The sequence below is a fragment of the Peromyscus maniculatus genome, chromosome 3, assembly GCF_049852395.1.
Source record: "Peromyscus maniculatus bairdii isolate BWxNUB_F1_BW_parent chromosome 3, HU_Pman_BW_mat_3.1, whole genome shotgun sequence".
Classification (NCBI taxonomy): domain Eukaryota; kingdom Metazoa; phylum Chordata; class Mammalia; order Rodentia; family Cricetidae; genus Peromyscus; species Peromyscus maniculatus.
In genome coordinates, this window is record NC_134854.1 from 169,608,654 (window position 1) to 169,621,493 (window position 12,840).

At 37.0% G+C, this 12,840-nt stretch overlaps 1 protein-coding gene across 5 annotated transcripts in view; it reads right to left on the bottom strand.

Moving 5' to 3' along the window:
• Dennd5b (DENN domain containing 5B) overlaps positions 1-12,840 on the bottom strand; it is a 134,740-nt gene that overhangs the window by 98,845 nt on the left and 23,055 nt on the right. For 3 of the 5 annotated variants that reach the window (XM_042274384.2, XM_042274388.2, XM_076568377.1), the window contains exons 2-3: positions 7,447-7,512; positions 3,269-3,378 (exon numbers count right to left, since the gene is read on the bottom strand). In XM_042274384.2, the coding sequence (XP_042130318.1) occupies positions 3,269-3,378; positions 7,447-7,512 (176 nt within the window). The remainder of the gene's footprint in view (positions 1-3,268; positions 3,379-7,446; positions 7,513-12,840) is intronic. The other 2 variants (XM_016005199.3, XM_042274386.2) reach the window with 2 other exon arrangements.

Sequence of the window (12,840 nt, forward strand, 5' to 3'; positions counted from 1 at the left end):
TCCCCTGGAACTGGAGTTAAAGATGGTTGTGAGCTGCCATGTGAGTGTTTGGAATTGAACCTGGGTCCTCTGCTACAAGAATAACAAGTGCTCTTAACTGCTAAACCATCTTTAGCCCCTAAATTGAGACTAACAGTGAGAGCAGATGTGTCTCTGACTCTTTTGCCTGCTCTTGGGACTCTTTTCCTCCTATTGGGTTGCCTTGTCCAGCCTTGATATGAGGCTTTTTGCCTTGTCTTATTGTATCTTTTTTTTGCCATGTTTGGATGTTGTCTCTTGGAGGCCTGCTCTTTTCTGGAGGGAAATGGAGGAAGAGTAGATCTGGGGGAGAAGGAAGAGAAAACTGGGAAGAGTGGAGGGAGGGGAAACTGTTGTTAGATGTATTATATGAGAGAAGAATTTATTTTCAATTAAATATTAAGAATGTAAGAGCATGCATAACAAAATGTAATTGTTAATGTGAAGTTAAGTGAACTCACATCCTAAATAAATTTGGAACTATTAAAAAAAGGAATGATCTAGACTAAGGTTCAAGTTACTTAACATCTATGAAACAAGAACAAGAATTCACATTGGGCATACATAAAACACGTATATTAATTACTTTTTTCTTCATTATGACCAAATACCTGACATTTAGCACTAAGGAAGCATGGTGGTTTGAATAAGAATGCCCCCCCCACAACCCCTGCCATAGCGGGCTGGAGAGATGGCTCAGAAGTTAAAAGTACTGGCTGCTCTTCCAGAGGTCCTGAGTTCAATTCCCAGCAACCACATGGTAGCTCACAACCATCTCTGGTGGAATCTGATGCCCTCTCTGGCATAAAGGCATACATGATAGATAGAGCACTCATATACATAAAATAAATAAATCTTAAAAAAAAATGGCCCCCATAGGCTCTTATATTTGAAGCCTAGTCACCAGGAAGTAGCACTATTTATAAGATTAGAATGAGTAGGAGGCGTAACTTTAGTGGAGGAAGTATGTCATTGGGGGTGGGCTTTGAGGTTTTAAAAGCCCAACCCAGGTCCAGTGATGCTCTCCTTCTCTCTGCCTATGGATCAGAATGTAGCTCTTAGCTACTGCGCCAGTGCCTGCCTGCATGTCTCCATGCTCCCTGCTAATATGACAATGGACTAAACCTCTGAAACTGTAAGAAAGCACTCAATTAAATGTGTTCTTTTATAAGAGTTGCCTTGGTGATGGTGTCTCTTCATAGCAATAGAACACCAACTAAAAGACAGGAGGGACGAGTTTATTCTGGCTCACCGTGTAACAGGGGCTGCTACCACAGAAAGAAAGCACATGACAGTGGGAGCATGAGGTAGCTGATCACTTTGTACATACACACCATCAGGAAGCAGACAGAGAAATTCAGGTGCTCAGATTGCTTTCTCGATCTCACTTTTTATTCAATCTGGGACACAAGTCCATGAGATGGTGGCACCTATATCCAGTTAAACCTATCTGCAAACATCTTCAGAGACATATCTAGAGGTGTGTCTCCTAAGTGATTCCAAATCCAGATAAGCTGACACTGAAAAATTAACCATCATAATGCATACGTGAAAACAACATACCTGAAGTACCTAGCAGGCATTATTAAACAATTTCCTTACCTTACAATCAGGGCATAATGGAATCTCTTATGTTTTTTAGTCCTACTTTTGAAATTCCCAAGAACTACAAATATCACAGATCTCAATCTGCCCTCAATAGTTTCTGTGTCCAACTTGTCTAATCTCTTATTTGTTCACTTTGGGTCTTTTGAATTATGTTTGCAATAGAAGTGATAAAGATCTAGTACTAGTAGGGAACCGCCGAGGCCTTTAGGCAGGGTGCTGCCTAGAACATTGAAAAAAAATATTACCTTCCTCCTTTCCAAGAACCTCAAAGGAGACATTTCTTTAGAGACTATTTATTATTACTGTTTGTATGCACACACATATGGTGTATGGTGGTTGGCTAGTGCATGTGTTTTGAAGTCAGAGGACAACTTTCAGGAGTTGGTTCCCTCCGTCTACTATAGGATTGAGCCCTGAACTCATGTCGTCTGGTCTACATGGCAAGTACTTTCACCCACTGAGCCATCTTACTGCCCAAGAAAACTTTTCCCCCCAAGACAGGGTTTCTCTGTGTAGTTTTGGTGCTTGTCCTGGAACTTGCTCTGTAAACCAGGCTGGCCTCGAACTCACAGATCTGCCTGCCTCTGCCTCCCAAGTGCTGGGACTAAAGGCATGCGCCACCACCGCTGGCTCCAAGGACACTTTTAATCACAACTGGGTAACATATTACCTGAATTCAAATGCTTTATAAACAAATTCCTAGCAATGTTTAAATGATGCATTTAAGCTCCTTTATAGCCCAGAACGGTGATCACAGCACTTGGGAGGCTGAGACATAAAGACTGCCAAAAGTGCAAGGCCAGTCTGGGCTAGAGTGAAATCCTGTCTATTAAAGAAAAGAAAATGTTGGTAAGGTGCTCAGTGGGTAAAAAGATACTTATGACCAAACCTGACCAACTGAGTTTGATCACCAGGACATACATGGTAGAAAGGGAAAAACGGACTCTTCCAAGCTGTCCTCTGATCTCTACATGCATGCTGTGGCATAACTGAGCCCATATATATAAAATATAAATAAATAAAAGTTTTAAAGTTCCTTTCCATCTTCATGATGTCTGTGAAAAATAACAAAATACAAACCCATTATACATTATTCCTTGATATATGGAAATGTATTGTGCGCCGTTCCTCAAGCAAACAGAGTGGTTTATCACTGTTTACCAAGCATCTATGTATTAATACAAACCCAAACACAGCTTAATAGTAAGAAATAAAATGAGCGTGAGGTGCTGTTGTGTATTACTAACAAGTAATATTCTGTGATAACTGCTGTGAAAAATCTGAGACAGTGTCTTCTCTGAGACTCAGTTTCCCCATCTGAAAAAGAGAGACAATATTATAGTTCTATGGGTTTGTGGAGAGATGGCTTGGTGTCTAAGAGCACTTGATATTCTTCAAGAGGACCTGAATTGACCCTCTAACTCCAGCTCCAGGGGATCTGATGCTCTCTTCTGGCCTCTGTGGGCATCATACACATGCAGCATATAAAAAATAGACACATTTAAAAAATAAAATCTTAAAAATACTATTTCTCATAGAATTTAAAGTATTAATGGTATTAAATAATACAGACATTTATCATTTATATCCTAATAAAATAAAAGGAATACTAAAGAAATAGGAGAAAAAGAAAAATATATACCATGTTGACTGCATCTTGATCAAAAGGGTTCCATTCTATGTTCTGAGGATAATGGGCCAGAACTTTGGATTTGAAGGTTCTTCTCAAAGGACTCTGGTCAAAATTCTCACCTACAACAAATAATTAATAATCAATGAATAACTGGAACTTAAAAGACATAATTATTTTAAAAATATTTACTATTTATTATTATTATCATTATTATTATCATTATTATCATTATCATCATTATTTGAGACAGAGTTCCTCTTTGTAGCACTGACCTGGAACTTGCTCTATAGACCAGGCTGGCCTCAAACTCAGAAATCTGCCTGCCTCTGCCTCCTGAGTGCTGGGATTAAAGATGTGCAGCACCATGCCTGGCTAATATACATGTATATTTTAAACACATTTTCTGATTATATTTAACAACCTTATTTGAAAAATACTTGTCAACTGGAGAACAATCAGTGAAAAATCTGCACTCAGGCAGCAGACGCAGGTGGATCTCCGTAAATTCTATATAGTGAATCCCAGGCTAGCCAAGGTTATATGGTGAGACCTTGTCTGAAAACCCAAGAAATAATTAACAAATAAAAATATAAAAAAAAGACAAAGAAAAAGAAACCTGTACTTAAAAACTTTAGAATCTGAATTTTAAAATCTCAGCTATATTTAACACTAAATATCAAAGTACACTAACAACATTGGGGCATGTAATTATTATATACATTTCAACATATGGTGATAAAAATTTATATGAAAACATTTCACTGAAGAAACATCTTGATTTAAAAAAGGGTTACTACATTGAAGTTTTATACATAAACCCAATGCTACAGTGCAAAATAGGCAATTTTGTTTAAGTTGCCACAAAAGTGTCTGATAGGGTTTTTTTGTTTGTTAGGTTTTTGTTGGTTGGTTTGTTTCCATAAAGGCTTTCAAGAGCCTGAATAAGTAAAATCAGAAACATAATTTCTGGGCTGCCTAGTGGGTAAAATACACTAAACACATTAACTTTTTAAAGAAATAAGTAATTCTATTCCCAAGTCATCACCTGTCAAATTTCTAGAAAGGTAACTGTAGGAATTATTATATATATATGCTAGACAGAAGTGGCACACACCTTTAATCCCAGTATCTGGGAGACAGAGGCAGGTGAATCTCTGAGTTCAAGGCCAGCCTAGTCTCCAGAGTAAGTTCCAGGATTGCCAGGGCTACATAGAGAAACCCTGTCTTGAACCACTGCCCTCCCAAGGGAAAAAAAAATCAATGGGAGTAATCAGATTTGTTCTTCATTTCCTTGACCAAATTAATTTCCTAAAACTGTTACCCCCAAATAGCTTAGTTTCATAAAATAGCTTGATTCAGATGGATCTTAAACACTCAATGTCAAAAAGTTAGTACCAAAGGATTAGAAGACCTCAAAGGAATCTCACCATTTCCTGTGTTTTCCTTTCTTTTATTTTCTTTGGTCTTTTTGAGACCATTATCAGCTCTGGCTGTCCTGGAACTCACTTGGATTCACTTGTCTCTGCCTCCTGAGTGCTGTGATTAAAGATCCTGGCACTTCTACTTTTTAGTTCTAATTAAGTACAAACTACAGTTATAGAAAGATATAAATGTAATTTACCAGTATTTGCACAATTAAAAGAGTCACAAAGCAATTGGACTTAGAAGTGGCACTAACATCTTGCTAGACTTGACTCAGTTTCCACTTGGGGTACAAAGACGAAACGGTAAGTTACTAAAACAGCCTTGAGTTGTGTAAGTTAAAAAAAAATCACATAAGGGACATGTTACATACTACTGTCTTGTTGGAAACTACAATATTAAATGTATAGGAACATTTATGAATAAAGCACATAATTTATATTATTTGCTGAAAACAAACTACAGCTTCTAATTGAAGTCCTTAACAAATGGTCATTTTTCTTTGGACTTTCCTGACTTATTTAGCCAAGTACCATGGCTCTGTATCTTTCTAGAATGTAATTCCATATTCTAGGAGTTGAGAGCTTCTCCTTCCAGGAGAGAAACTATTAAAGGCACCCCAAATCTAGGTGTGGTTTTCATGTCTATAATTCCAGCAGTTGAGAGGCAGAGGCAGGAAGATCACTGTGAGTTCTAGTCCAACTTGGACTACACAGTGAATTCCAGGCCAGCCTGGACTACAGAGTGAGTTCTTTCTCAATTAAAAAAAAAAAAAACAGACAAATAAGTAAATGCTTTCTTAAGGAAAATATCAATTTTTATACTTTGCTCCTAGGTTTCCTAATGATCAAAAGTTGAGATAAATGTTAACCTGTCCATGAGTCAATGCGACTGAGGAACACAGGATTCAGTATTCAAAATTGCTGACTTCTGGATAAATGATGTTCTTAAGCTGATACTAGATGTTTGTGTGAACACTAAGGTATTTTATATTTTCTCGGTTTAAAAAAGACTAGATTTCATTTCACTTTAGGTCTATAAATAAATAAATAGACAAGAAAAAGGTCCTCTGGTTCTAGAAATCTACACAACTCAGCTGAGCATGCTGTGCACACCTTTAGTCCCCCAGCACTCGGAAGGCAGAGGCAGGTGGATCTTCGTTAGTTCAAGGCCAGCCTGGTCTACAGAATGATTTCCAGGACAGCCAGGGATAGAGACCTTGTCGCAAAAAAACAAACAAAACCCCGTTACTGATTTAGCTATTGTCACAGCAAAAAGTCTATCATCAGACAATGCAAAGCTATAGAAACCCTCTCTTTTGCCCACAAACTAAGACCCAGAAATGCCTATTTTTATCCACAATTATAAGTAAAATGTAAAATACAACAGGAACAGAAGAAACAGAAACAGAACATAACAAAGGCTATAACTACTTGTAATACTACTTACCTTTTAATGAATTCCTGCCTGTGCATGGTTAAAATAGTAACATCTTCATTCAGATGTCAAGTTATAAATGGAACAGAAGATACAAATAAGAGAAGTCATAACAGTTTTTGGTTTTTTTGTTTGTTTTGGTTTTTCAAGATATGGTTTCTCTGTGCAATAGCCCCAGCTCTCATAGAGCAGGATGACCTCAAACTCAGAGATCCACCTGCCTCTGCCTCCCAAGTATTGGGATTAAAGGCGTGCGCCACCACACCTCGCCAATAGTGTAATTTTTAATATAATTGTTCTGTTGCCTGTGGAACCATCAACCTTCTCAAGGCACAACTAATTTATTCCATAGTTTCACAAAACCACATAAAAAACACATAAACAGTAACACGTATCCTCTATGATGATGATCACCACCACCACCACCACCACCACCACCACCTTTACTTGCACCATTATTAAGATCTCTACCACTACCTCGGTAACACCTCCACCACTCTTTACTCTATTACCAACACAGCTACTAGCACCACCAGCACCAGTTTCTCTTATATTGTTAAAAGGAGAAAAAAAAAAAAAAAAGAAGAAGAGCAACCAGAAAGATCAGCTGTATGTATAGCTGTCTTGGCAAATATTATTTTGAAAGAAATTAGGGAAAGAATCTGCTATCACTGGTAAAGATTCAGAAATGAGTAAATGTAGTTATTCTATTCTTACTAACATCAGTGGGAGAAAAAAGAAAAAAAGAGTTCTAGAATTACCTTAGGGAGCTGGGAGAACAACCTACTCTTTTTATTTTGAATGCATATTTTTATATGCCACTTAGAATTTATAAGCAGGAAAAATGATTGGGTTTGAGATTTTAGATTCACATAAAATAGAAATTCTATATAAACCCCTTAAATTAAAATTCACCTTTTAAATATGGTCCTGAAACAAATAAGAACTGTAAATTTCTTCAAGTATTTATATACTTGTAAGGGCCCTATGTCAAACTGTTACCACTGTCAAAGGATAGCTATAATATTAATATCTTTACTAAAAACTATATACAGGCCTAATTTCAAATAATATTGCCAAGTAATCCACTAATTTAAGCTTTAATTAAGTGTCTCTTCCTAAGGAAATAGAAAATACATGCCAAGACAGCTTAGACTAGGCTTGAAGCAAAGTGAGGTATTTATGAAAATTAAGATATAGTTGAGAGAATAAAATACAAATATCACCTATAATTTTGTCTAAGCAAATTTAAGAAACATTCACAATGGGACATGGGGTGAATTAGAGTTATGATTTCTAGTACCCCATTCACTTTTAAACTATTTTACCTGAAGTCGTACCTGCAGTCTCTTGGCTCTTGCCATGACGATCTGCTTCTAGCCATTGGTACAAAACTACATAATGTAATAGAAACAAAAATCTTTATGAACAAAGCAAAAACAAACAAAAACTAAAAATGATACTGAAGAATGGAAAATGAGAATAAAAAATTAAACAAAAGCAATAAATTTGAGACATTCAGGTCAAACACACAGCTTAACATCAGTGACGTGTAGCTTACAAGCAAAGAACATAAGTAACTTTAACATAATAAATACTAGTCAGACATCTGTAACACTTATCTGTATAGGGGAAAAGCACATACATCTTAAGACTAATTTCAAGAAAAATATTAAGACAAAGGTAACAAAGTATGATGATAAAACTAAATGACTTGTAAGAATTATATCCTCACCAATTGGAACGGGTGTAATCCAAAAAATAGTATTCCAAAATGCTAACAATGATGCTGAATGACAAGAACTCTCAAATCACTGCCAGTGTGAAAGACAGTTTAATACTTCCTTATAAGATCAAACATGCTCTTGACATACAACTCCATAAATCTAGTCTCATGAGTAAAACATCATATTTCAAGAGGCTTCATATCTGGTAAGTATTCACCAAAACTATCAAAGAAACCAGAAATAACAAAGCCTGAGAAACTATCATAGCCAAGAGGAGCTTAAAAAAATGTGACAATTAAATGCAAAAAAGAACAATGATCCTCTAAGAGAAAAAGAACATTAGACAAAAACTAAGAAAATCCACATAGGGTTTCCATCCCTCAACTCAACCTTGTATGTAGGAGTTAGAAGCCTGGGTCTTCAAGTGTGGCTTGAATGAAATCTCCAGAAACCAAAGACAGAGTTCTAGTCCATTAAATGTCTATCTTAAACTTTATGTCAGACCCAGACCTGAGTAAGAGGCACATACAAAAAGAGTATCTAAAATGGCATCTGAATTTTTAAGTATTATTCAAACATCATTTTTACTAGAATTATTAGCAAGTACATCTTTCACATGACTTTTAATTAAGCCTTTAAGTACTATATATTATCTTCCCAATCCAAAATGACTTAAAGATCACCTGAATAAAGTATTCAGTCAACTTTTCAATCCCATGCGATTCATTATTAGATACACTGTTAATAACCTTACTGCATCATAATTGACTAGTACAGCCTGCTTCTCTCTACCTCATTTTCCCTTCCCTTTCTCCTGCTCATGCTATGCCAATTTAACCTCATCTTAGTAAACATAATATGATCTTCATGTGACATACTCTAGATTTAACAACTGTAGCTGGACCGTGTGCAAACCAATAATTATTCTTTATCCTGGCAAGGAGCCTTGCTCTACAATTGTTTGGGGACTAATCAGCATTAACCTGTGTCAGAAAAGTTGCTTTGAAAGCAGCCTTAGAGCAAGGCTCAGTAACAGGGCTATTAGGGAAATAGATAAAGACAAAGCTGGCTAAAATCTATGTGAAGAGTTTTGTCATGACACTTCTGTGGAAATAACTTTGAAGGAGATAGTAGGAGAAAATAGATACACCAAATGTATTGTACTTCTTTCTGAATACAGGGGACATCTGAATACAGGATGTGTTACTAACTTCAGAAGGTAGCAAATGGGAAAGAAATATTAATAAATCTACATGCATAGCAACCAAGCTGTTGGAGAAAATTATTTTAAGGTGTGTTACTTTTGTTTATGTTGCATTTGTTTAACTCTGTGAAGCTGTGTTACTGTGCCTGTCTAAAACACCTGATGATCTAATAAAAAGCTGAATGGCCTAGCAAGGTAGGAGAAAGGATAGGCAGGGCTGACAGGCCAAGAGACTATATAGAGGGAGAAATCTGGGAGGAGAGATCAGGTAGCCAGAGAAGGAGGAGGACTCCAGGGGCCAGCCACCCAGCTACACAGCAAGCCACAGGGTAAGAGTAAGAAAATGTAAGAGAATGGGAAAAGCCCAGAGGCAAAAGGTAGACAGGTAAACTAAGGAAAGCTGGCTAGAAACAAGCCAAGCTAAGGCCAGGCATTCATAATTAAGAATAAGCCACCGTGTGTGATTTATGTGGGAGTTGGGTGGCAGGCCCCCCAAAGAACAAAAACAAATAACACCACCAAGCTACTCTCTGAAGTTAAAAACACTGCATGGCCTTTCCTGGTCATCCTTCCAGTTCAAACAATATGGCTTTTCTATAGAATGACCCTGAAGGACCAGAAACAGAAGACATTTAATAAGATCCAGAGTAGATACAAACACCAGCAACTCTGTCTACAACATACGTTAAAGAACGCAAGCAAGGTATTACACCTAGGAGGCTGAGGCCGGTCTGGGATCCATGGCAAGACCCTATCTCAAAAAACAAACAAAAAAGACCCCAAATCCTCTGTTAAAGACAAAATTCCTCAAAATCAAATTATCAAATATTTGGTGAGGTGTTTTTTTTTCCTTACTCACCTGCTGAGTTCAGCCTATACCTTCCAGTATATCACAATCACTTTGAGACATTTTGAATGAGAATAAAATACTTAATCTTTCAACACTATTACCTTAATATACGTCATTAGTAAATTCTAGGCCATCAATATTTCCTAAAATACAACCAGATGTAGGAACTCTCTGTTGAATTTTATATGTTTGCTCACATAATTTCCCATTAAACGACTGGAGAGTTAGTAACTGTGACAGATGTGCAGTACAAATTGAGGTTTGTTGTTTTTTTTTTTAAAGCTTTGTTGAGATATAACTTATATCTTAATATCTTAATATTTACCCTTTTAAAATATACAATTTACTGACTTTAGTATTTTCTCTTTTTTTGAAGTTTTAGTAATTTTTTTCATTTATGCGCATTGGAGTTTTGCCTGCATGTATGTCTGTGTGAGAGTGTCAGATCCCCTGGAACTGGAGTTATAGACAGTTGTGAGCTGCTATGTAGGTGCTGGGAATTGAACTCAGGTCCTCTGGAAGAGCAGCCAGTGTTTTCAATCATTGAGCCATCTCTCCAGCCCTGATCTTTAGTACTTTTACTAAGTTACACCAACAACTTAATTTTGGAAACATTTTTATCTCCCCTAAAAAGAAACATTGTATCCATACAAATATCCCTATTTCCTAGATGATTTTCCTATCTGATTTTGGCCATCTTCAACTAGAATATGGAAAAATTAGTGTTTAAACAATATGTGAAAAGACTCAAAACGTTTTTTGGAAGGGGCAGTGAGTGAGATGGCTCAAAGTCTCTTGCTGCCAAACCTGAAGACGTGGATTCTACCCCCAGAAGGGAATAGACTTTCACAAGCAGTCCTCTGATTTCCACTTCAACATCATGGCTTGTAGCCCTTGTCACACACTAAATAAAGCATAAGAATAAGGAAACAGCCAGTGGTGGTGGCGCAGGAGCACACCTTTGATCCCAATACTTGGGAGGCAGAAGCAGGTAGATTTCTGTGAGTTTGAGGACAGCCTGATCAACAGAGCTAGTTCCAGGACAACCAAGACTATACAGGGTAACTAAAAACAAAACAAAACAAAATTACATTTTTCAAATAAACTTCTTTTCTGTCCAATCTTATTCGCATACTGAATTGGGAACCTACTGTAGAAATTATTTATTTTTAAAAGATTTAGTATCCAATTTCATGCAAATATTATGTGCTGTGTGTTCGTGTAAGTTGTATGCACATGTGTGCATGTGGAGGTCAGATGGCACCACATGTTTTTTTCCTCTATTGATCTCTATCTTTTTTTTAGATTTGAATATTTTATTCGTTTTATTTTACATGATGTTGATTACAGTACTTGAAGAAGATATAATTCCACACAAAATGGAAACTCTTAAATGTACCTATTAAACTATTAGAAAATAAGAACGGTGAGAATACAACAGAAGTCCAGTTTATGTCTAGTGTTATCACCATGTGATTACAATCACAAAAACTGCCTAGCTCCTGGCTGGAGCTCCAGAGCTATTTCATACTCTGGTGCCCTGAAATAACAACAAACCTACAATACAACAAGAAGAGGAATCAAGTCCTGAATTACTGGCTTTATCACATCCCCAAACAACACAACAACACGAAAGAAGTAGCTACCACACCCCGTAGGCGACTTTCGGTGTAAACAGGTAAAGGTGACTAGGGTGGGATCAAGGCATGAAAAGCTATTTTTTTCAGATGGGTCTGTCTACATCATCAAGCCACAAGTTTTCAGCAGTTCAGAGGTAGGAAACCAAGGCTCAATGCCCAAGAAGTCTGCTGACTCAATACAGATTTACAAAGTACCAAACCATTACCAATTTCCACCTGCAGCTACTCCTAGATTAAAAAAAAAAAAACAAAACTGGCACCTATATCAAGGCCAAGTTTCCCTCATTTATAACTGAAAGGGTCTTTTTTTGAGTTTGTTCTGTTCCTTTGAAATGTTCACACCTTAAAGCTGAATCTTTTTTAAATTTATTCATTTTATTTTTTGTGTGTGTTTGCCTGCATACATGTATGTGTACCACATGCATGTGGATCACATGGTGCCCGCAGAAGTCAGAAGAGGGTTTCTAATCCACCTGGAACTAGAGATAAGATGGTTGTGAACCACCAGGCAGGTGCTGGGAGTTTAATTCAGGTCTTTTGCAAGAGCAACAAATGCTCCTAACTGCTGAACTATCTCCCCAGCCCCAAAGCTGAGTCACCTTTAATCTAGAGGTCTAACATGATATTCAGAAATATCTTTTTGCTTGGTTGTTTGATACAAAGTCTCACATAGCACAGGCTGGCCTTAAAATTCCTATGTAGCTGGGGATGGTCCTTCATCCACCACCTCCCACATGCTACATCATAACATCTGGTATGATATTTAGCAATTCTTACATCCCACACATACAATATTAAAAAATATATTAACTTCTGGAGTATCTCTATTTCTTCCTTGTACTTGTGGATCAGCTATAAGCTCTCAGCTACTGTTCCAGTGCCATGCCTTCCTATCTGAATCCAAGCTCCCTGCCATAATGGTCATGGACCACAAGCCCATTAAATGTTTTCTTTTATAAGTTGCTTTCTTAGGTATTTTATCAGAGCAATGAAACAAGTAATTAATATACCATCCTATTCTATCAGTCAGTGAATTTACTCCATTCTCTGTTTATAAGAAAAGAGAAGGGCATCCATGGTTTAAACAAAAAACAAAAAACAACAACAAAAAAATCAAGTCTTCACAGTAAGGGGTAAGAGAAGACTTCTGAGGCTAAGCTACACTTGGGCATTTGTGAAGTGAGGAACCCTCTCAATCTATCCTCTGAAGACACTTTTAATTAGATCTTATTAAATAAAGGAGGCAGAAGCAGGAAGATCAGGAGTTTTTGTCTTTGGCTACAAAGCAGGTTCAAGGCTAG